General features: G+C 39.8%; 2 protein-coding genes and 1 long non-coding RNA gene across 4 annotated transcripts in view; 1 reads left to right on the top strand and 2 right to left on the bottom strand.

The window, feature by feature from the left end:
- Nucleotides 1-224: 224 nt before the first annotated feature.
- Nucleotides 225-6,206, bottom strand: LOC138105235 (uncharacterized). Its single transcript, XR_011148425.1, has 2 exons — nucleotides 5,806-6,206; nucleotides 225-3,636 (listed from the first exon to the last, which is right to left on the bottom strand). It is a non-coding gene; the product is annotated as an uncharacterized lncRNA (long non-coding RNA).
- On the top strand, nucleotides 5,333-16,628 carry IL7 (interleukin 7). The gene is made up of 5 exons (XM_069004987.1): nucleotides 5,333-5,688; nucleotides 8,661-8,803; nucleotides 13,295-13,381; nucleotides 14,184-14,336; nucleotides 15,605-16,628. The coding sequence occupies exons 1-5, from the start codon at nucleotides 5,679-5,681 to the stop codon at nucleotides 15,749-15,751; spliced, it is 540 nt and encodes a 179-aa protein (XP_068861088.1). The 5' UTR covers nucleotides 5,333-5,678; the 3' UTR covers nucleotides 15,752-16,628.
- A 2,269-nt stretch (nucleotides 16,629-18,897) lies between these two features.
- ZC2HC1A (zinc finger C2HC-type containing 1A) overlaps nucleotides 18,898-25,055 on the bottom strand; it is a 35,637-nt gene continuing 29,479 nt past the window's right edge. For both annotated transcript variants that reach the window (XM_069004986.1, XM_069004985.1), the window contains one exon: nucleotides 18,898-24,657. In XM_069004986.1, the coding sequence (XP_068861087.1) occupies nucleotides 24,471-24,657 (187 nt within the window). In that variant the 3' untranslated portion in view covers nucleotides 18,898-24,470. The remainder of the gene's footprint in view (nucleotides 24,658-25,055) is intronic.

The following is a 25,055-nucleotide window of genomic DNA, read 5'->3' as shown; positions in this document are numbered from 1 at the left end:
GTAAAACCATAGCAAGGCTGGAAAGGAATGATTAGCAAAATAAAAAAACCCTGAAGTTCACAGAATTCATCACATTTAAATAAGTTTTCACACTGTGAGAAAGGAGTCAGCTTTATGTTATGTATGAAGGACACCGAATATCTTTTTCTAAAACAAACATTTAATCAGAGAAGGGATTTTACAAGGAAAACTGGAGAAAAATCTAACAAAATCCTCCACACCTCTTTCAGATGGAGAAAAAAATGTCTTTTAATTAATTTAGGAACAAATCTAAACCCTTCATCAGAACTATAACAGACATTTATTAATACAAAGCAAGGATAAAATAGCCTTTAGCATCCTGCATTATATTTCCAAGATTTAAGACCCAAAACTCATTCCTCAGGTAGTCCTCTGGTTCTAAAAAAATTGTAGAGATTTAATTTTACTCCCTGGCACAGGGGCTCCAATTAAGTTGCTGTCACTTTTCAGGGCGATTTTCTGGCTGCCTTTAAAACCAGGAGGAAGACTTCCAGTTCTCTTAAAAAAAAAAAAATAAAATAAAGCATATTAAAAGGAAAAAAAAAAAAAAAGGAAAAGAAAGAAAAATGGAAGAAATTGAGTACTATTTCAGTGACAGTTTGCCTGAAATCAACTCAGTAACCACATTTTCTCAAAACGAATAATGGGCAATGAAGGAGAGAAAACTATAAAGTGCAATAAATGCTTTTTTGTACTTGTATAAGTAACATTGTAAAAAGAAAGACCGCTAAGACACAGAGGTTCACTCAAATAATAACAAATATTTTACTATCATTTTGGAAAAGAAACTCTTGAAAGAACAACACCAAACCCAAAAGAAATTCCACAATCCTGAAACACAATGAAATTTTCATAATTTCAATATGGATTAATATCTGCAATGATTATTGCTGTTACCAAACCTCCCCATCTCCCTAAAAACGCACTTGTTAAAGTAGGAAAAGTAAAAGAATATGCACTGAGAGAAACCAACACCCAAATCCTTCTTTCCTCTGTGCCTCACTAAAGCAGGAACAAGATTTTCATAATTTGTCCTGGTTGAAATATTCATTTCTCCCACATTCAGCCTTGTCTGAAGCACGAAAACAAACAAGAACCATCTCAAAACCTCCATGCAGTGAGGAGAACTGTCCTGCTGAAGCCTCTCATCGCTCCCAAGCTGACACAAGCAGATGATGTGACCCAGGGGCACAGTCCCAGCTGGGTTTCGGGCACACCCAGGCACCAGCAAACACAGACCAGGAACAATTCTCGTGCCTGATGGAAGCCGGGGAAAAGCTGGATTCGTGCAGCGGGCTCTGGGGCAGTGCCCCGGCAGGCAGGGATGAGGATCCTCATTGCCACCATCTTCTCAATACTGGTAGTGCTGCTCCTGGGGAACTTCCCCTTCCTAGTGGTGGTTTCTCAAAATACCCACGTTTGGCATATTGCTCTTGGTAAAATCTTTATTGGCATCTTCCTGCACAGCACGACAGGAAGAGAAAGTAATTACCACTTCTGTTTCACAGCTTGATAACAAAACATTCGTGTGAGCTTCCCACACTTCCACAAAACTTATCTTAATAGTTTTCCAGAAATATTTTTGTTCTTTTTTTCTTTAATTCTCACCAAAGAAATAGAGATTCATACATTACATCTGAATTAACGTAAGATATAATTCTGCATTAAAAACAGTTTATCAGTCAGTTCATGTAGTTTTTTTCAGTGCTCATCTCAGTGACAGGACAAATGAATTGTACACAAAAAGTAGCAACAATAATTACAAAAAAAAAAAGGGTGCTCTAGTGCAATGATAAAATTAGGTCCCTTGATCTTGCCTAAATACAGCAGATTAGAACTTCCCAGACCTGAGTACCAATGAGTTTTGGGTGCACAATAAACAGAACCCTGAATCCCAGTTAAGTAGGGATTCTCTTGTGGGTTCGGATGAATTTGGAGGAAGGAGTAGGGGGGAATATGTCTCTTCTTCTTCCCATCCCCCCTAGTTAGTTGAGAAAAATTTAAGTGTCAGACACATTTATTCTTAAAAATAAGAGCATAATAACAGTGGTCAGACTTTCCTGAGTTTCACCAGTTGGTGACAACTGGAGCACATATATTTCATTCCAAAATGACAGAAAAAATGGGTAACTTTTTAACTAATGTTATTCAATAATAAAATAATTCGCTAATAGTACTGTAAGTTTGCAAGCAGCCTAAAGTCAAATCTAAAGTCATGATCAAAGGAGCTTTTCAAGCTGACAAGCAACAGCTGGATAAAGACAGCAACAATCCCAGAAGTACTTAGTCTTTGGAGAACTGAATCCTAACAAGAAGTTATGTGCTTTGCAATCATGTAGTTCTCACGTAGCAATATTAGTATTCTGGTGGAGGTTAATGTGTAATGCCTGCTTTTCTAAGAATAAATTTGACCATGTCGGGAGACAACTGGATCTCTAAATTTAAACTTTTTTAGGGAAACTGTCCTCAGGAAAACTACTGAACATGAAATACGTTCATATATGAACAGCTAAAATTACTGGTGCCTTTCAGTTGTTAGATATGCAATTTGCAGTACCCTCCTTTATGGTTTAAAAAGCTATTTTCAAAAATAGTGTGAAAGAGAAAACTGCACACATTTGCAGCAATGCCCTGCACTGGACTACATCTTTCCAGAGATTGCTTATTTGGAATCTTACTTAGTCAAATTATCTACATAATAAAGCTAATATATCTCCTATTAAAACAGTCAGCTCTATAAACTGTCAAGGTATGAAAGTGAAGTGGGATACCTAATGTCTCGGGCATTCTACAGAAACATTTCAGTTTTATTCTCCCCCCAAAGGTTTTACCCACAGCCCCTGTCAAGCTGCAGTTGAATTCCACTCCAGAGGGGAGGTCTCTACTACAGCTCAGCACCAACCATGTTTCACAAAACAGGAAAACTGATACCAGACATTTAAACAAAGTCAGTCTCAGCTGGGATAAACTTTTATATGTGCAGGACTCCTTCCTTGATTCCTTGATTAAAATGGATTGTTAAGATGATATTTGCATAATTGGTCTTAAATTCCTTCTTTTAATTTTTCAACTGGTTGGTGTTTGTTTTTCCTTTAAAAAATACAGTATTCTCTGAACACTTGAATTTGATATTTCTGCAGGCAATCTTTTCAGAAAGAAACCTCACAGCATTGCTAAATTAAAACTTTGAAAATAAAATGCATATAGTGATTCAAAATGTTTTTCAAAGCACATAAAAGTTACAGACAAAGTTTGACTAAGCATGCTCTACATACAAATACATCAAACAACGTCTTTATCACAAGTTTATGCCATGGTCCAGGGTTAGGTCACAAAGGAGGGATTGACTGGGATCTAAACACATGATATGGGGCAAAGTACAGATCACACCATCTATTTCACTTTGACTGAAGAGAAGGTTTTCCATACATTTAACAGGCATTTCATCTTAAAAAAAAAAAAAAAGAAAAAAAAGAAAAAAAGAAAGAAGATAAAATCCTTCCACTACTGAAGAAAGGAGCAAAACTTCTGTTAAAGACTCCAGCATCACCTCTCAGTCAAGTTTCCGTTAATGTGCTAAGCCACTATGCTGACTTCTTCCATCAATTACATTATCTAAAGAAAAAATTAAAATTAAGCAATTATCAGTCTTCCTGATGTTTCAGCCAGAAAACTAACACAAATAAAGCAGCTAAAGAAGTTTTTCCTTTATATTTTGCACCCTAACAATCTGCATAAACTATCTCATTTTCCGAACACACATGTACTATCATAAGAGATTGGAAGAACTACTTGCCTAGAAGTAAAGTTGATCTTGGTGATATGATTTTGCGTGACTGGAGCTTCATGGTGCAGCTTTTTCAAAATATTTGACTATTGAAAGTGCAAGTCTCTAAGTACCAGACCCTAGAAACCGTCACAAATTTGCTTACACCGGGTACTAATCTCCCCCCAAAAGAAGAGCCCTGTAGCATTCTCTGAGTTGCACATGCCAGCAAATTGGAATGCACAGAGATGTTTTCAGGCAGTATTTGACGTAAGACAGAAAAGAAAAAAATAAATGAAAACAAGCAAAAAAGACAACTTAAGACACAATAAGAACTAGATAATTTAGCCATTAATGAGGCAAAATCGTTGTTCAAATTCAAGAACTGAACAACCCATCACATCCAGCCTGGCATTCATTAAAGGAACAAGCAAGGACAGGCGCTCCTTGTGTGGAACTGTGTTGATATTGATCCCTATTCTTTGCCATCATAGTGATGGGCAGTCATTAGTAAAGTCAAGCAGCTCAAAGCTAAAGAGTTGGAAAACCACCTCCCTCTGGAATCTTGACAGAATACTTCTGAAGAAAAATTGATTAAATTCTTTTCCGAAGAAAAAGATATGGGAAATGTATAGCCAATCTAAAGCAGAGGGTAATTCACAGACAATAAAGAGGACTAAGAACTTCCTTACACGGGACGGAAGCAGCACAATTTCAGTTCAAGAGAAGGGGAGGAAATTATCCTGAGCATTCCACATATTTGCTCCCTAATAGTCACACCTCAACATCTTTCTTTCCTTAGAAAAGCACTCTTGTGAGAAGAAAAGGGGGTTATGGAATCAGCTCTCTGTGCTCATGTAGAGCAGGAAAAGTGATAGAGAACTGAAAACAGAAAGTATTCTGGGCAGGAGATGTGAAGGGGACACTACTAAGAGATTTTATATCCTGTTTTATTCCAAGCCTTTTCAACTGCACATGACAATTTTTGAATTTTGAATCCACCTAGAAAAACATATCTTGCTACAGGTTTGCCTCTTAGAATTTGGGTTTTAGCCTATCTTCCACGCTAAAACACCTTCCTGAGCCATTCACCATCCTTTCTTAATCCTCTCAGATACCACAAGATGAACTTTGAGGGGGAAGGGGTGGGGTGGAGGAGGGGTGTAGACGACTAACTGCTGAAACCATCCACCTTGCGCTTCTGAGCCCATGCCAACAGCCTGGGGTAACCCTTGACCGGAGACAGAGCCCTCTTGGCAGTGCCTCCTCCCACAAACCCATCCAAGGGCAGCCCATCAGCTTTCAAACCCAGCCGCTCTCCTCCGAAAAAGCGACTGCACATCACGGAGTGATTTTTTTTTTCTTAAAGGATATCCTCCCCGCGGATGAGCGGCTCTTTCCACGAGTAGTGCCAAGATCCATCATCCCCTCGCCGGCCGCACACACGGCACTGGGCGTGTAGCCGGGGCTCTATGTAACCCCCGCCGGCACGGCCCGGCCCCGCCAGTGCCGCTCCGCCCGCCCCGAGGCGCTCGCCGACCCCGCCGCGGCGGAGCGGGGATGCCGCCTGCCCCGGGGGCCGCGCAGCCGCCCGCGCCCGCCGCCGGCCCGCGGAGAGCACCGCCGCGGCGGAGCAGAAAGTGAAAGTAGCCGCGGCCGGCGGAGCCCCATGGGAAAGGCAAAGCCCGGCCGTCCCGCCGCCGCCTCGGACAGCGCCGCGGCCCCCCCGGGCGGGCGGGCGGCGGGGGGCTGCTGAGCCCGGCCCGGCCGCCGCGGCCCCTCTCGGCCCCTGCGCGGCGCTCCGCGGGCTGCGGGCGTCATGGGCGAGGCGGCGCCGCCACCATGACCGCGGACCCGTCGGCGCAGCTCCCCGACAGCCTCCCCACGGACCATGTTCCATGGTAAGGAGCGCGCCCCGCACCGCACCGCTCTGCAGAAAGCGCCCCGCTTCGCCTGCCCCCGGGCTGGACTGGGCTCCGCCGCGCTGCTCCGCACCCCCGGCCGCGCTGGCTCCTCACCTGGTCCGCTGGCTCCCAGCCGTCGGCCCCGCCGTCTCGCCTGCTCTGCCGGCGCGGGGCTGCCCGGTGCCTTTTAAACTCCTGGTGACGGCCGGGGAAATTCCCAGTTTTGCTTTTTTTTTCCCTTTCCCCCGTAGAACGAAAGTAAAACAGACCGGTTCCCATCACGCCTGATGCCGGGAAGGGCAGCTCGGGAGTGGCAGAGGCAGCGGGACAGAGCGGGGCGGGGGAGTTGCGGGAAGCATTGCTCCGCGCCGGTCCGCGCTGCGCCCACCGCCGGCACCTGCCTTCCCGCGGGCATCTGCCTCCCGTGGGCACCTGCTGCCCCGCGGGTGCGCCCGGAGCAGGTGCCGCGCAGCGCCGGGGGTGCCTCGCCTCCGGGCGGGAGCGCTCGCCCTCCCGCCCCTCCGCACGGGTCCAGCGGGGCAGAGGGACAACTGGCAGTGATCCGCTCCCCGCGGGAATTGTGGGCTGCGGAGCGGGGCCGGGGACAGAGGGAGACGCCCGCCGAGATTGGGGTGGGTTGTGGGGCACCGGGGCTGCTGCAAGGATCCCGCTGGGTGCGGCCGAGGACGCGCCTCGGGCTGTATGCACAGGAGGGTTTTTTAACATAAAAAAGCCAAGAGGTTTTTTTAAAGTATTTGGAAATACTGGAATACTAGCTCTTCCTGTCTTTTCTAGGAGAATTTTCGGGGCTTTCCAGATATGACCTAGGAGTTTCTGGGAGTTTACTGGAAAGATGTGCTATTACCAGCAATACATGCTCTCCTTCTTTTGAATTGCTGGTCATATGGAGTGCCATAGACTCCCATTCTTTTGAAGTTTAAGAAACTTTAAGAAAATCCCTTTCAATTTTCAATCTACATCTCCTAGAATTTTTTATGACACTTGTCTAATGCTTTTTCCAGAGGACTCATTTAGGAATGTCTAAAAAGATTTGATCACCATCCTGCAGTGGCTCAAGGGACTTCCTGAATGCGCAACTCGTGACCTGCTTTTACTCTGTAATTTCCTCATTTAAAAAAGATTTGCTATCTGTATGGGACAGAGAAAGTAAAAATGAAAAAATAAAAGTGGCTTTGCGTGTTTCACCTCTTATCTCCACCTGTTGCCAGACAACCAAGTTTAAAATGATGGAGTCAGTAAGGTTGCTTTAATTTAGAGGATTGCTGTTTTTGTCCCTCGAAGCATGTTTGTGAAGCAGCATATCTAAGTTGTTTGTATCATCCTATTTGCAAACAAGCATCACAGTTTATCTTTCGCACTGGAATCGACAGGTGAATGAGAGATTGGAAAAATGTTGCCCTATAATTGAGTTCTTGAATGTTTTTTGTAAACATCTTTTAAAATATTAAATCTTAGTCCTTCAAACTGATAAATCATTCAACAGAGATATTGTTAGTGTAGGAATTTACAAAGATAATGCTCTGTGGAAGTCAGATGTGTCCACTGGGAGCTTGAAGATCATAATAGAGTCACCTTACAGAGTTTTTAAATTACTACATGTGGGATCCATTTAAGATCCACTAGCCAGGAAAAGCATGCATTCTTCTTTGAAGATTCATTCTGCTGTGTGTGGTGGGATTCGGCTGGAATGGGCTGTAAATGGACTGTGTTTCTTTTAATGGCAGTGAGCTTGTGGTGTGACCACAGCTTTTGCATCACAGAAGTAGGTGGGTCAATAAAAGTTACGGTCAAGTTTCATTGCTTTCTTCTTAATTGTTCAAAATGTCTCTCTGAGGCTGTGATTTACTAGTGATACCCAAGTCCAGAGGTGCCCGTTTCTTGAGTGCTGAACTGGCTGTACCGAACAGCCCACCCTCACCAGAGAGCAAGGAAAGTAGCAGCTGGGGCCAGGACATCCCTTCTTCCTTTCCTGGCTGCTATCCCACAGTTACTCTGTATGCAGTTGTTGTTCTTACTCAGTAGTGGAGATGGGCAGAAACAGTGCATACTCCTCCAGAAACCTGCTGGGATCTTTGCTAGTCCTCCAACATAAATTTCTAGCTTTGGGGTTTTTTTCAAAACCTTCAATTTAAGCATCATCCTAGCCAGACTAGCAATAGGCCAGAGTCCAATTATGAGCTTCCTAATAATGTATTATTATGTGCTTAGTCTCCCTCATTCCCAGTACCAGGTGAATCACCTGCAGCCTCCTGTCAGTCCCTTCAGGCTTTTTCGATGTTTCGGTCTTTTCTCTCTGCCACAGAACTCATATTTTCCTGGATGTCATACAAGGATAGAACACCAGGGGTCTGAGCAAAGCAAGATGGTCCATTAACGGGAGAAACAGAGTGAGGGGTAGTGGCAGAGAAGGTTGTGTTGCTGCTTTATCTCATGTTACAGCCAGTAGCATGGATTTGTACATTTGGTCAGCCTGAAAATGTGCTTAAACACACCTTTGTTGTGTGTTCATGGGGATTTGTAGAAGTTATCAAAGGAAAAAAGGACAATCAAGGTGAGATTCGTCTGCTGATTAAGACACTTGAATGTCTAAACATACATGATTAAAACACTCCTCTACACATGTTCGATGTGGTTATGGTCCAATAAAAGTCAATGCTTGCAGTGAACCCTGGAGGTGAATTCAGCCCAAGCAGTCACCAAGTATCTGGCCAGCTCAATAGTTGTAGGCTCTTATCCATGCTGGCTAAATCATCTTTGGGTGTGAGGAAGTTTAGACACTCAAAGAGTGTCTTAATCTGGACCTGAATCCTTCCCTCAAGCAAGGCACAAGTCATTTGGTTGTACAAAGATCCCTTTTAAACTCTTTCACAGATTACAGAATGTATTTGTTAATACAGCACACACGCTGTGACATTAATATGTGCCTAACTGTTCTTCTTGTAATCCAGCCTTTTTCAGATCTACCTTACCAGTTCTGCCACTGCTCCTTGTTCTGTCTCCAGTGAATTCATCTAGTTGTGCAATGGGAAATAAAACAACTGAAATCCGTGTGAAGTATGAGAATATACTAAGTCACGACATCAATGAGCTGGTAGGTAATAGCTCTTGGGCTTCCAAAAGAATGTTGATTATTTTTAGATGCTAACAATTAAAAATAAAAGCTTTAATGTTAAAACATGATAAAAGACCAATGTAAAATCTCATGTTATGATGGAATGGTGGTTTTATTTGAGGGGGTGGAACAATTCAGTCTCTTTAAAATCTCTGAAATCTGTAGATACTGCCTATTTGCATGTACAAATACTGTGATACAGTTTTTTGTGCCTGTGCATCATGTACCATTTGGCCATGTCTTGGTTTGAAAGACCAGTGTCTGCCAAGGAAGGCAGAAGCCTTCCTTGGAATAGCAGATGCAACCCCCTTCCCTCCGAGTTATTATAATTTTGAAATCAAGGGGGCTTTTAGGCAAAGATGTGGAAAATAGGAATAACAGTTCTTTACTATTATATATCTATATGTGTATAACCAGTCAAACAAACAATAACTGTGGCAGTAACAGCAAACAATCCCAAACCCAGTCCCGGCCTTCTCGGCTGTCAGGCCCTTTCCCCTCGGGTGCAGTTCCACTCACAGCCGGCAGGGGCGCTGGCGGCTCCCGGTGAGCAGGGCAGGTGCGATGGTTCCCCCGCGGCTGCAGGGGGCGCTCCGGAGCGAGCTCGGGGAGCACGCGGCACTGGCGCCCTGGGATCCCGGGAAGGGATGGGACAAAGGCTTCACAAACCCCTGGGCAGCCGATCCCGGTGTCCGGCCGGACCCTCGGGAAGAGCAGGCTGGAACGGCAGGGACAAGCACAAATCCCGGGTGGCAGATGAGATGTATCCAAATGGGGAACCCCCTGGAGGTCTGGGCAGGCAGGGCAAGCGGGGCTACAGAGTAGCGAAGGCTCAAAGCAGCAGCGGGGCCGGGCGGCCACAGCCTGGCTCCCAGTGGGGCAGGGAAGGTGGACTCGGGATCCTGGGGCTTCTCCAGCAGAAGGAAAAGCAGCCGAAGAAAGCAGCTTCCCTCTCGGTCCAAATGCTGGAGACCGACTGCCCACACACCCAAGTGAAACAAAAGAGTAGCCAGCTCTTTTGTTTTTCTTAAATACCCAGCCATGTGTCCCCCTAGCAACATGTATGGGAAAATTCCTTTAACAGAAAAAAAAAACAAACCAGGAGAGCTCCTAAAACCCCAACATTATCCACTCTGAATTTTTCCCATACTAACATGTTACATGAAACTTAACCCTTTTAACCATATAAATACATGCATCACCTGAATTATATACATATATACATGCTGATACTGATACAAGTACAGAGCCATGGGTAGTTCACCCTAAAACAAGGTCCCCTTGAGGTATGCATCAGGTCTCTCCATCCTTTTGCATCACCCACCAGATTGCAACCTGGTCCCTGAGCAAAGACAACCCCATGGATGGGTTAGTGTAGTGGTTTGGTCCAAAATACTCTTTGCTCAAGGCAGAATTAACCCCCCAAACAGTTTTTCCAAGCATACCTCTCATGTGCACCACAGACCATAAATCATATATTTCATTAAAAAGCACTCTCTAAAGTAGTTTCATGACTACTTCTGTTAGTATATTTTTATCAAGAGAAGAGAGCATTACACAATCTGTAATTTGTTCTACTAATTAGAGACTTCTTGAGTGAAGTTTTATGTTGTCCATTGAATACAAATGCACAGAGGCACAAAATTCATATGACAGTAAAAGTCTTTTCGTATCTTAATAGGTTTCTTTGTACCTATTAATATATCTTGTTTAGCCAACAAAAATTATCTTTTCTAGATGGCAGAAGAACTTAACATTCTCATGTGTAAATCTCCTCCATTATGGCTTTATCAGCCACATTTACTGCAGCTTTGCAAAACAGTTTCATAAGAGTTTACCAATCCATGCCCAAAATTTACCTTCCAACTCTTCCTCATGAATTACTAGCCATTAAAATCATCTGTCAAGAACACTTCCATGGGAGAACACTTACCACAGTTGTATTAGTAGAGGCATTCCCACAAAAATGGGATTTTCTGACAGGTTGTCCCTAAATGAGAATTCACCACTCTGTTGCAGTCTTAAATCAAGATCTATTTGCATTAAATACAAATAATATACAGTGCTTTTCCAAGGGCAAAATCAGGAGTCATTGCATTTCTTGACACGTATGAACTACCCCCATCCTTCAGAGCATTATGACAGTGGTTTTCAACCTTTCTGTACCAAGACACATCAACCCTCATCTGGAAACAAAATACCTTTAGGGTCAGGGAAAGATCTTTTAACATTTTGATCACGTTATGTTTGTTGAGATTATGAGAGAAAGGTACTTCTCTGCAGATAAATTACTTTATCCTGAATGAGGCATCACATTTGGGGAGAATATTAATGGCCATATTAGAATAGATAAGTATTCCCTTTAGTTTGCTGTTTTATTTCTGACAAAGATAACTATTCCCTAGAGAACAAAAATAAACCCTCTGGGTGAGCAGTTAGAAGATAGCTGACCTATAAGAGAGAATGATATGAAGGAATAACACCCTCTAGTAGGCAGATCCTGCTGCCTTCCTGTGGTGGAGAGCCACAAGGCGCATCCCAGCCCAGCTCAAGATGCAGGGTCAGGGAGGCTGGGGGACTGTCCCAGCGTGGATGGGGCAATGCCTTGCCACTATCTTGTTGTAGGATAGAGCTTGATGCAGTTGGTGCCCCAGGTTGCCATCAAGGATTGGAATGGAGGAATGCCATTATTCCAGATATATTTTGGAAGTATTTTTTTCTTTTTTTAGTTGCAGTAAGCATTTTAGAGATTTTTTTAAGACGAAGAGATTTTTTTAGAAGACTGCATGAAAACTAGAAGAGTTATCAAAATAAATACATAAATAAATAAAACCTTCATGAATTAATGTTTGTGAAAACTAATGGGAATGTACTGAGCTCTGAAGCTTTTACTTCCTAGAAGACATACACAAGCAACTCCTGTGCAAGTTTCTTCATTTTTTGTCTTTACTTTTCCCCATTTAAGAGAAATTTGTCTTCTATGTAAAATCAGTGTATTGTCACTATAAGTTAACAACAAATATTATGGATTCTGTGTGGGTGATAGAAACTGCCCACTAGGCACTTTCCTGCAATTGCAGAGTCAATAGCTTTCAGTCCCTCAGCCTGATGGTTGGATCAGCTATAGGTTTGCTACAGAGCAGGCTAGTGAGTTATATACTAGATCTCTGTAAAGTAATTTAATTTTCACTAATGCCTTTTCTGAGGTCAGGATTTCCCTTAGGTTGGTTTAGTCAGCCAATAAACTGCCTTCAGACATGGTTACTGTACATAATACTAAAGGCGATCTGAGAAAACTAGTGATGATGGGGAAATCCCGTAGCAGTAAGCAAATGAAGCAACAGATATACAGTTTCTAGGGTGAATATATGTATATATAATTATGAATTTTGGTGCTGTGTGACTGCAGCAACATTTCATTCTGTTGTGGTACAAGAAAAGATGTGCATCAGCTTCCAGATATTGGTGGTTGGGTTTTTTAATTTGGTTTTGTTGGTTTGTGTTTTTTTTTCTTTGTCAGTGAATATTTGATTCCTCAAACTCTTGGTTTTGAAAACCCTTTCTGGACAAAGTTCTGTTTATCTTGGATGAACTTCTGAAACACAGGCAATTTCTGCAGAAAAACTTTAAGAATTAACTGTCTAATGTGTTCATACACATGCCTAAGTGAAGAGAGCTAAAATAATACTGTAGTGAGCTAACTTTTTAAAAGCCATTTGGCTTAACTGGATTATCTAGATACAGGCTGAAGAAGAAAACAAAGGTTCTGTTGAGTTGGCTTCCATTGTCATCTTGATGACAAGTGTGAAAGTGGAAGAAAAAACAAGAGAGCATAAACTATTGATAAAATACTACAATCAGGCAAAACACCATGTGACGATGCTTAGGCCATCATATGTTATTACCTATGCCAAGTGAGTGCTACCATCTGTTTAGAGCTGAGACATGTATTTATGGAGACTAACATTGACAAACACTGTATTCAGTGTATTCAATGTTACAGTTCAAATGTAAGATTTAAACATTGCTCTATGTTCCAAAATTTCCAAAGAACAAAGCAATTCAATAGAACATGAAGATTTAAATTGAACAGATTTGTGTCCAGTTCTGGGCTCCCCAGTATGAGCGGAATATGGAGCTACTGGAGAGATTCCAGCAAGGGGCTGTGAAGATACTGAAGGGACTGGAGCATCTCTCTAATGAGGAAAGGCTCAGAGAGCTGGGACTGTTCAGCCTGGAGAAGAGAAGGCTCAGAGGGATTTCATCAATGTGTAGAAATTCCTCAAGTGAGGGGGCAAAGGGTACAGAGCCAGGCTCTTACCAGCAGTGCCCAGTGACAGGACAGGGGCAGTGGGCACACACTGACACACAGGAGGTTCCCTCTGGATATCACAAAAGAGCTTTTCATTGTGAGTGTGACCAAGCACTGGCACAGTACTTCCATGTCTAAACATGTATGATATTTTACAGGTAAATATGTCTGCAGAGAATCGTGACAGGTGCTGCAAGAATAAAAAAAAAGAAAATATCAAAGTGTTTTTCTGCAATGATACTGAGGTAAAATTTAGCTTTTCAGAATTTAGAGAATACAAACTCAAATGAGTTCTCTGTACAGTCCAGTCCCTGAATAAAATAGTGTGATAGAGTAGTATTTCCTTTTGAAAGTCAAATCACAATGTTCAGGACGATTTGTTTGTTGAATCTGGAATCATATGACGTGTTAAGTAAATTGATATTTTAAGCATTTAAATATTAAGCAATTCCATATCCAAGAAATGTGGGTGTTTTTTTCTTAGAAGAAGAAAATAATATAGAAGAATCTTCTATATTTTTAATCCAAAACAGACACAAAGACACAACACTTTATTTTTTGCAATAGAAGTAAACATTAAAATTTCTCAACCTCTGTTTTTATTTCTCTATAGAAAATTATATTAGCTAAGCATTTCACTTCAGATCTGAAAGCTTTAAAATAGTAGTTTGGGCAGATCCCAAATGCCAGAAAGCACAATTGTCAGCTGTTGCTACAGATTTTATAATAACTTGATAAAAGGACTGGCTGCAAAAATAATTTGTTTTCCTAACTGCACCAGTTGATTTCGTTATGGCTGTGATTTCTCCCTAACATCCTTATGCTACTATTATTACTACTAAAAATTGCTGCTTTAAATATCTTGAAGAGATGGCAGATAAGTTAGATTAGTTATGTGTTTTATTGAAAAAGATTTGCACTGTGAAAGCAAGAGAAACCAATAGTAATAGATGGTGGGTCTGGGGTTCTTTTAAAGACAAACCAACATTGCAAAGAATTAATGGTGCACAAACTTTTCAAGACGTATTTTCCTTGCTCTCTTGACAGGAAATAGAATCACTACAGAGCATGGCATGCAACATGCTCAGATTCTTTAATAAGACGAGAATCAGCAAAGCCTTTAGATGGAAAGCAGCATTTGTCTCATGTGGGACATTACAGGTTCTACAGTGCAAATGTGAAAGACCTAAAAAAGAAAAGGTGAGTTGTACTCATTCTACAGTTTAACTATTTGACTTATTTTACAGGAGCTCTTCAACACAGACTATCTGAAAGATAAAACTATTGTGCACATGCTCCTCCATGCCAGAGGAATTTTGCTCTGTATAGCATTTGTCTTGTAGTAGACATTAAGCCCAGTACAAAGACTAAGACAATCATCTGTAAGTCTATGGTGAAGATTTCTGCTCTGGTGAAATATCTGAGTTAATTCTTGTGAGAGACAAAGACCAGACTTGTGCAAAGAAGGCGCTTAAACTTCTCCAGAGTATAAAATCGTAGCTGTTACTTCTCACTAACCCTAAGAGCAATGTTTAATTTGATTTGTTTCAACAGTTAGGGTGAGTTTCTCTCTTTTCTGTAAATTCTCTGGTCTTTATTTTAACCACAGTATCTCAAATTCAACAAAAACAATTAAGTATGATAATATTTGGATTTTCAGTCATTGGCAGAATATTCTTTTTGATGTGCCACTCAAATGTAGCACAGTGATCCACAGACTACCGTAGCAAAGGAAGAGTGTTAAGTGTGGCTCAGTGTTACCTATTGAACACAAAAATATTAAACAACATCAAAAAGTCTCCACATAGGCACCAAAGAATATAATGCTTAAACAGATGCATTGAAGGCTTCATTTAACTCATTCTTTTTCTCCTTGAAGTGGAGAGACTTATAATCTGGGACCAGATCTTCAAAGTAATATTGGTGTGTCTACATTTTGCTTTGTCACCTCTGGTGAATCCAATATTTGCGTTACATTAAAAGGCATCCCAGTCAAGTTATAGAAGTCAGCGTCACCCTTGCAACTCCTGCCTAACCTCATGGATTCCTGTTTTTATTTAAAGATCAATAATGATGAGCAGTCATTGAATATGAACAAGAACCACAACAGTTTTGTCTGGCTGAGATGCTGAACACTAGGGCACAGCACCAGCCCCTGGAACTGGTCTTTCCACTAGTCTCAACACATATAGTCAAAGTTTGGCTCACAGTTTAATTGGCTTTATTTTCTCAGTCCTTCAGACAACAGAGGATAAATTTTAAACTATGATAGAGGATGTATATGTTCTCAGTTGGATACACTGGGTTTCAAGTCTCCTTATTTGCTGTGTGTTAAAGCCACGTTCTCACAGTCCCGTGGGGAGGGTCTCTCCAGTATTCAGATGTAATGTAACTGGTTTGCTTTGAAAGATGGCTATAGGAATAGAATAAGCAGTTCTCAGATAACAATACAATCTATTCTGTTTCAGGTTTGCCCACGTGTATTTAATACAGAAGATACAGAGACAGGTAAACAGTCCAAAAAGAAATGTAACCAAGAAGTTTGTGAACTGAAAGAAAATATATCTAGCCTTCGATCCTGCTGGAATAAATTTGAAAAAATAATTTCCAGGTGATTCCAGGTGAATCCTGCTCTTTTCTTTCAAAGTGGCATTACTTGGTATCAACCATTTTATATGCATTCTTCAAGTAAACTTGCTCGCTTATATGAACACTTTATGCCAGAATTCTGATGGAAGGCTACTGTACCTTGTTCCTGGAGATGACAGAAATGGCTGAACCAAGCTGCTGAAGTCCAAGAAGTGGAAATAGAAGACCAGCATTTGAAACAAAGAACTCTGCAGAAATCTGTGTCCAACCTTTGGGCTCTGGAAACTACTTTGAATTTTCTGATTTTTCAAGTAACTTTATAATACTGTCATATGAAAGCAACCACTTACACATCGACTGCAATTTATAAAAACATCTTGGAATCTGCAGGTGAAGAAAACAGTATAAAAAAGTAGCTGGTTTCTTTATAGCTATGAAAAAGGTATCAAGGACCAAAAGTGACAATTCACCAAAGCAGCAGCTTATCTTGAGTATGTTCTCCTGACACAAATGTTTTTGGCATGGGTCTGATGGGTCTGCAAACTGATTTGGGTTTGGAAAAACAGGGAGAAATTTAGCTTTTTAAAAAACTTAGGAAGGGTACTGACTTTTAAGAGATGCAGCATGCTTCTGCTGGCTGAAGCAGAGGCAAGACAGTGAGGCCCGTAGAAGAAGAAAAAGGACATGCCTGAATGCAAATTTGTTCAGTTGACTGGAAACAGCACTATCCTTATACATTTGGTCAACCCAGAGGTAGCTGCAGGAGGAGCTACAATTCCTCAGCTTTGGATTATGATTTCTCATGTACAATTATTTTATATAACATGTTTTAAGATGTTAGACAAACGACTTAAAATGTGTGAATATTGTCAGAGAATAATATATTGGCATTTAACTAATAAAGTACTCATATTTAATTTTGAATAAATATAAGTATTTTTATAGTTGTTTATAACTCTTTTGCAGTTTCTTACTTTGATATAACTCTTTTGGTAATAAAATATTTGTCTTCTATGGAATTGGGCCGTTCACTTTTTGACTGCCATTACTCCCTTTTTATTTTTTTTTCAGAGATAGTCAGTCATTTGAAGCAAAGCTGGGGATTTCCTGTTTTAAAATACCTATTTCCTAGCTGCTTGTAACCTGCCCAGTTTAGGTAAACATTTCCATACCAGCCATCTACCTTGGACTAAATACTTCAGGAAAGCTTTAGTTAAGCCAGCCTGTTGTTTCCTGGTTGAAAGTAAACTAATATAAATTGTTTTATCTGTGCTTAAAGAATTTTTCTGTAAAACTACTCTGTACAAATTTTGGTGTTCAGAACAAATACCTGAAAAAGCAGTAGGATGTGCTTCAAAAACTGTTTGCTCAGTTGACTGTAAACAGCACTAGCCTTATGTATTTGACTGGAACAAGATGGCTGTACTGAAACTGTGAGGGAAGAGGTTAAGAGCAAAGCAAGCATGCCATGCTTTCCTGGAATACACCCTCTCCAATCCCCTATCTATTTATGGTGACAATGAGGCAGGAGAGGAAACTTTGTAATACTGTGATTGTGATTTTTCACATATGCTCTTTAGCTCTTCATGTAAGAGATTGCAACTTTAACTCCTAACACTTTAAAAAACTGAAACCAACCCCAACCCATAGATCTTTTATGGAACAGGGAAAGGAAACATTTCCCAGGATTATACTGCAGATAAGAGAATGTAATCACAGTTACAATCCCTTCTTCTGAAAGATGACCCAGGAGACTGCAGATTCAGTTGGTCTGTGAGACTGAAAAAAAGGTGTTCTGATATTTTTTGGAAATTCAGGAACAGTTAAAAGCCAACACTTATTTCCTAATAACCACTTGGCAAGGAAAGGGCAATGTGAATTAAAGAAAAAATACACAGATGCAGTATTAGCTGCTACAAAATTTAAAGGTCAGTCAGTTTAAATTAAGCCGCAGTTCTCAACATAAGTCTTGAGAGAAATAAAGCAATTCCAGGACTACCCTGGGGAAAGACCAAGGGTTGATCCAGAGCAGAAATTTAAATAGTGATTATGAAATAGTGGATTTTTTCTGATTACTTATTAAATATCCTGCCCGATTCTTGTTGCCAAATTTCTCGAGTCACTGCTTACATGCAAATACTAACTGCTAAATGCAGTGACTGGTGCTCTTTGGTTTGTTCCTTCCATTTGAGAACTTCCTCTTGTGTCCTAAGCTTACAAATGTGGCACTAAAGTGCTTTTCAGGAATTGGCAAAGGGATGAAAACCATGCATGGTATTACCACCATCATGCCAACCTCCCTGCCACTTTCCCTTACGCATTTATGTATTTATTTGGCCATAGAAAAGAAATAATATGAATAGGTCAAAACCATGATTTAGAAGTACATGGAATTTTTGGGAAGGTGTCAAGGATAAAAAAGTAGGTATTTAAAGTAAAAGAATTTTAGCACAAACACAACACAACCTCTTGCTGTTGCAAGAGGTTCAAGTTTGAGACCATCTAAGGAACCTGAAGGTGCACAAGTCCATAGGACCTGATGCGATACATCTGTGGGTTCTGAGGGAACTGGCAGAGGAAGTGTCTAAGTCACTATCCATCATCATACTTGAGAAGACATGGTAGTCCAGTCCCTTTGGATGGCATCCAGTCCTTCTGGTGTATCAACTGCACTGCTCAGCTTTATGTCATCTGCAAGCTTGCTCAGGGTGCGCTCGGTCTCACTGTGTCATAGATGAAGATATTAAAAGAGCACCAGTCCCAAAACAAGACTCCTGAGGGACAGCACTCGTTACCAGCCTCCACCTGGACACAGAGACACTGACTACAACTTTCTGGCTGCATCCATCCTGTCAATTCCTTTTCCAGGAATTGAACAGTTTACCCTTCAAATCCCTATCTCTCAAAGTAAACTAAAGAGGTCAGTAGAAGGAAGTTTCCCCTAAAAAAAGGAATGAAAAGAGGAATTGATTTCTATTCATCCATATTTAGCAATCCAAATCCTTATTGCAATTTCTGCTCACATATGTGAACTTCTGAAGAAAAATATGAACTTCTGCGCTTTTTTTCTTAATAATTTCATCAACAAAATAGTGTTCAAATGTCATGAAGGAGAACAAATCCAGATCAAGCTTAAGTTTACTATCCCTTATAGTTTTATTATTAAGAAAAAAAAAAGAAATACTACAGATGTCACAGTGATGAGCTCTACATAAACTAAATTCACAGTATAATTGGAGAAATAGAGGAGATACAGAGTTAAGTTTATATAAGCAGATCACACTGATTTAAAGATCTGGTATGTTTTTCAAGGTGACTTAGGAATCCAAATCTCATCTCACTCAATTTAAAAATTCTATTCTTTGTGTACCTGAGATCAAACATCACAATATTCTTAAGGTTGAAATTATATTACCTACCTGTATGCTATGTTATTTAAGATAATTTCACATTTGACTACAAAAATTTGCACATCACAAGAAGTTTTATTGACATATTTGCTTTATTGTTAACAAGTGGCAAATTAGCATTAGGTGGTGATTTACATTTATTAATTAAAACAGAACTGACACTTTAAAATAAACATAATATACGAAATAAGATGCAAACAAACCCAGGAATTCTGGCAAAAAAACCCCCACTGGATGGTCACAAACAAATATTCCACATACTAAGGGGCAAGGCAAACATAATAAATGCAATGATGAAAGAATTAATCACCTCCAACACATGAATGAACACGCCATTTAAAAACATGGAACATCAATAAATAAACTTATGAAGAGAAACATATTAAATGTCATGTGAAGGATGAACACCAAGAGCTAGAAAGATCATATACAGTAGGTTTTGTAACAGTTGCAGTGTCCTCAGCACTTCACAGATCCCACCCAAATCCATTCACAGTTCTGCCAGAAAGCCAAATAGAAATATAGAACTATGGTGAAACATGCATTTCTATTCAGAATGTGGGTTCAATATTCAGCTATATTAAACTGAGTATTTGATTTGCTGACTCCAATGTTCAAATTGGGGAAATTTAATTTCCCTACTGATCATTTTTGTAAAGAACAATCACTAATTAAGAGAAAATACAAAGAAACTGTTTTCTGGCAAGATGAAGTGGAATGGGACTAAATAGGATCCTCCAGAAATGTGTATTATTCTGGAATGACATAACACCAAAAAACCAAACCCAAAACAAAACAAAAAACAAACTAGTATGCAAGAGTAATCTCTTATACTGTGAATACTGGAACAAAAATATCAACCAAGTAACTACTGAATCCAGCTAATGGAGTCTTTTACCTAACACTTCTTCCAACAACACAATTAGGTCACTCAAACCTTACTTAGCGAGTTGGAAAAAAACCAATCAAACCAACCAGCAGCAAAACAATCACAAGTTGGAGTAAGCTGTACTTGAAAGGCAATAAAACTATTTTCACCAGAGTCACTAAAACAAATTTTACCAAAGATGAAAATTCTACCTTCTCATACAACCCATACAACTATTCATAGCTTAGCCAAACTGGATAGAAGTAAAACTGAAAAAAGTGCTCTTACTAACCACAAATTTTTCAGCCAAGATTAAAAACACTCATAACAGGTCTGTTCTTTGCAGATATACAAAGTCTATGTGATGGAAACTAGCACTTCTTGTGACCTTTGTAATACATAGACAATACAATTTAATTTTATATGCAGACTAATTACATAGTCTGCATCAGTGTGCACATATCTTGTTTATTAGCATTTAAAGTACTGCAGTCATACCTCCTTCCACTGACTCGGTGAGCAGGCATCATGGAAACGCTCTCCCTGCATTTCAGGCACTAACTCTCAGCTGTGATGGTGAATTAGGAGCTATTCCCTTGCAGATGACAGAGAACTTCCATGATGGATAAAGACCAGTTTAGGTGTTACAATAAAATTTGGAGCTCCCATCCTGTGAAGGCGCAGGACGCGTGGCTGCACTGGAGCAGCTGCTGCCCCAGCACCCTGGGAGAGGCTCAGTGCCAGAGCACCATGGAGAGCTCCCCCTGCCTGCTGCCCTCCCTGCCTGGCCCTCCCTGCCAGGGAACTCTCAGGTGGAGCTTCCCCACTCCCTCCAGGGAGTTCAAGGGCTCTTCGAGTCTCTTTGGCAAATTTGAAAAATTCTGCCTATATGTTTGTTTCATAGTTACAACCTGAAATGGGGGTGAAGCACCTCCCTGAAGTGGTGTATAAGACTAATTATCCATATAACACATTTAAATTGCTGCATATTTAGAGATTCCACTTCTGAAACTACCTAGGGTGTGGGCATCATGCATAAATATAAACCTCTGTAAGGTACATCATATAGAGATTAAGCTATATGCTATGCTGTTTTTACTGTTGAAGCTAGTATTTTTCATAACTCCACTGCACTTCTATCAGCATAGTTCCAATGATTCTGCACTACTTCCTGGCACAGAGAGGTCCTTTGTATAAGATAGAATCACAAAAGTAGAATGGGAATGCAAACTCCCTCAGGCCAAACATCAAAACCAGCCTCTTCCTTGTTTCTTTAAATGAAATTTTACCTTTGACCTTGCCCTCCCCCCCTCCCCTTTCTTTAATAAATGGAAGAACCTTAGTAAGAACATTAGGAAGATAAAATGGCAGACAGTAAAAGAAACTCTGTCATAGGGTTAAACATTGGTATAGGAATCATCACAACAATTGCATCACTAAATTTCACTATAAACAGACAGTGCATAGTCCGTGTTTTTTCCTCTCATGAAAACCAAGGCATAAAGGTGTGGGGAAGACTAGGGCAAGATGGTTTGGATGTCAATTACCAATAAATTAAATCTGGAAACTTCCTGACACATGTAATACGCTAATGACTGAAAATTCAGTCCAACTCCCTAAATTTTCTTTTCTTTAAATATAACAAATTTGTTTCCCACATATAGTTCTGCAGGGACATTATGAAAACCAAGCTACTGTTTTGTATAAACATCCATTGAGATGGAATTACAATGATCTGTGCTGGTAACTTGAGTAATACAGGTCAGGGTCTGCAACATCACAGACTTCAGAAACCTATGTCATTCAGTAACAAAACCAGCTGAGATAACAGAACATATTGGGCCTCCCATAAGTCTTACCATACAGCAACAAACTACACAGTCAAGAAGAATTTCATCGTCTGCTTATATTTACTGTAGATTACAACACATACACATTATCCAATGTTACTATCAACAGTCAATTATGTTTCACAGACCTTTGTAAGGCCAAATTAAAAGATCGGTTTTAAAAACCTTTGTTTCCGTTCAGGTTAATTCCCTATCTAATCCTCATGATAAATCACAGAAGTGTAAATGAAGCAAATGATGTGCTACTCAAGTAATTTACTAAATGCTGCATTGAAAGCAAAGAGTCTCAACAACAGCTCACAAAGCAGAAAATACAGTAATTGTATGAGGATTGATTTGAAACTAGGAATCTGCCACCTACAGTTCAAAGGAGAAACAGTCAATATTTTTTTTCCTACAGTTACAATAATCCTGGAAAATCTGAAAGGTATTTAGTACCATACTAAACATTCCCTTTGTAGAAAGCATTTTTAACAAATGGTAAAATGCATTTTCCAGCAGAAACAACTAAAAATTAATCAGGTCAGAGTAGATTCACTACCTAATCAAACCTATTCTGGACTGGTATCTTTGCTGATGGACTCTCAGCTCGCAATAGTTCAGTCTACAGACCTCCATGGCCCAAATCCAGGGCAATTTTTCCAAAGCATGCTTATCTATGGAAAGAACACAGAATTCCAGTTTTTCCAAGTACAGATATGAATGTGCCATAATACGGATCCTAGAATCTAAACTACCTAGAAAATAAATTGGCTAGGATTTGTCAGTTCTATCATAACCAGTCATCCATTCTATCATGCTCGGTAGCCAGCTTACACCAATTATAATAAGACCACACTGAATGAAGGATAATTAAAAAAAAAATTGTATAAAAAGTGCAAGACATGCATTGAACTAATTTTAAAACATCAATAGCTTGTGGCCTGCAACATGACTACATCAAGTCTCTTAAATCTCTCATTCTCTTAGACTGGTATCTGCTTTGAAGATGCATTTCTTCAATCATGCTTTCTTCCAAAAATGCCCCATTGATAATCACAATTTTTGAGAATGCAAGCAATGAACATAATACTATAATGGAGCACTACATTATATTTTGTATAAGTTACAAAGAAATTAAATGAATTGAAACTAATGGTGTTTGTGAGCTGAAAGTACCAGTTTCTGACAAAAAATGTATTTACTGTGGGAAAGGCACAGTTAAGTTGTTTCAGATTGTTTTGTCACGCATAATGAAGATGGTGCAAGTACCTCAAAGCAAAACTTCACAAAATAAATTACTACATTAAGATACAAGTTAAGTGATTTGGCTTGTGAATGGTTTTAGTATCCTGTGTATTTAGTAAAAAACCCAACAACTTCAAGTCTCCTCCTCCTTCTCAATGGATTAATGTGAAGTCTATTACTAACTTGAAGAGATTGTTGTTCTGACATTAAGAGTACACAAAAGTGCAAAAAAAACCCAAACCACATCAGGTATTGACACATAAACCTGTGAAGCACAGTTACTCCCCTATGCATTCATATGTGTAAGTTGTGCTGTTTTCACAGGAGTAAGAATAAAACAGAGTCACTACTTACATCAAGACCTACTGCTCTAATAGCATTAATTTTTATAGAACTAATTTTTTTTTTTGGTATTGGATACATCAAGAAGGCTGTTTTCAAAATAAGAATTCAACATTTAGGTAGTATAAGCATAGACTTTGACTTTCCTTCAGGAAATAAGGGAAGAGACAAAAAAAAGAGCAGAACCTTTGGAAATAGGACAAAGACAAAGCACAACACCTTTAGATATGCTAATCATGGTGGAGCACAGGAGGAGGAAGACAAGTATTTCAAAACAAAAGAAACTTAACAAAATGAATCATAATAAAATGAATACCATATTTTTCATTATAAATAGATAAAAATATGAACATGTTCTTACTGAAAAACAAAACATGGAAAGCCACAAAAAGAAAATCTTGCCTTTCTTCTTACATGCAAAGAGAATTCTCAGGTAGTCTTTCCACTTTGATTCTTTAAAAAAAATCCTAGGAAGCAACTGGAAAGTCCAATTAGCATATTAATGTTAAAGAGTTTAAAGATCCAGATTTTTACACTTTTATCCAGGAATTTATAAGGAGTTGCTCATGGTGTTTTCACTTAGAAAACAGCATCTAAATTACTGTCACAGATGCAGGAAATGCCTCCACAGAGAAACTTTTGAAGCCCAAGTTGTTCATGGCTAGTTCCCTATAGGTATTACCCTACATAAGTGATCTAAAAAATCCTTTGTCTAGTAGGATTTACAGAAAAAAAAAACAAACATTGAACCACTTCTGCTACCTAGGTTACTTAACACATTTTTACTTTAATTTTAAATATTTTCAACAAAGAGTAAAGAGTATTTCCTTGAATGGCACAGTTTTAGGTAGCTGCTATTTTTATATACAGTATATATATTTGTTTATAAATAACTGTGTAACCAGAAGATTGCACTCAGAAAATTACAAAATGGTGTTTCAATGTTTGCAGCATGAAGTCTAACTGGATGGAGTGCTCAAGCTTTCCATGCAACAGTACCTAGCAGATGTTCCAATTTCTCGTTTTCTTTCTGCTTGTAAGAAAGTGTTCACACAACCATTCTTCGAATTCCACACTCACAGCAGAATTTCGCCCATTCCACTGGATACTTTGTTCCACATTCATGGCAGAACTTGGATAACTGTACAGGTGAAATTCCTTCACTGCTTTTCGCACTTCCTCCGTTGACTGAGGATGGGCAGTCTCCACTGTCATACCCAGTTTTCCCGTCAGACCTGAAAGTTCCCAGATGAAGAACATTCTCTGTAAGCCAGTTCAGTATAACTTGATGTAAAGTTAGTCTAATCCTTGCAATTAATATAGTTATTGTTACTGTCATTTTCATGCCTGCATTTCCTATTTACAGTGGTATATCTTACATTCAACACTATCCAGGCTCCCATAAATATCTCCAAATAACCACCTTCTGTGCAAGAAAACAAAAAACACCAAAGTTCTAGGAGCAGGATCAAATATTTCACTGACAACTTAGATTAACTGGAGTGTTTGAAAACTTTAAACTTAGCATGTCAAAAAAAGAAAGGTTAAACCAGCAATACAATTTTCATCCTACCCTTTAAAAGGGTAGGACAAGACAATTTGTGTTCTTAGCATGCAGATTTCATTCAGTTTC

Source organism: Aphelocoma coerulescens, chromosome 2, assembly GCF_041296385.1.
Source record: "Aphelocoma coerulescens isolate FSJ_1873_10779 chromosome 2, UR_Acoe_1.0, whole genome shotgun sequence".
NCBI lineage: Eukaryota > Metazoa > Chordata > Aves > Passeriformes > Corvidae > Aphelocoma > Aphelocoma coerulescens.
The sequence above is the reverse complement of the archived record's forward strand: the minus strand, read 5'-3'. Positions and strand labels throughout refer to the sequence as shown.

Coding starts and splice junctions, on each gene's coding strand:
- IL7 (XM_069004987.1), top strand. Junction 8,804..13,294: donor GTCACGACATCAATGAGCTG/GTAGGTAATAGC, acceptor GATATTTTACAG/GTAAATATGTCTGCAGAGAA. Junction 14,337..15,604: donor AAAGACCTAAAAAAGAAAAG/GTGAGTTGTACT, acceptor ATTCTGTTTCAG/GTTTGCCCACGTGTATTTAA.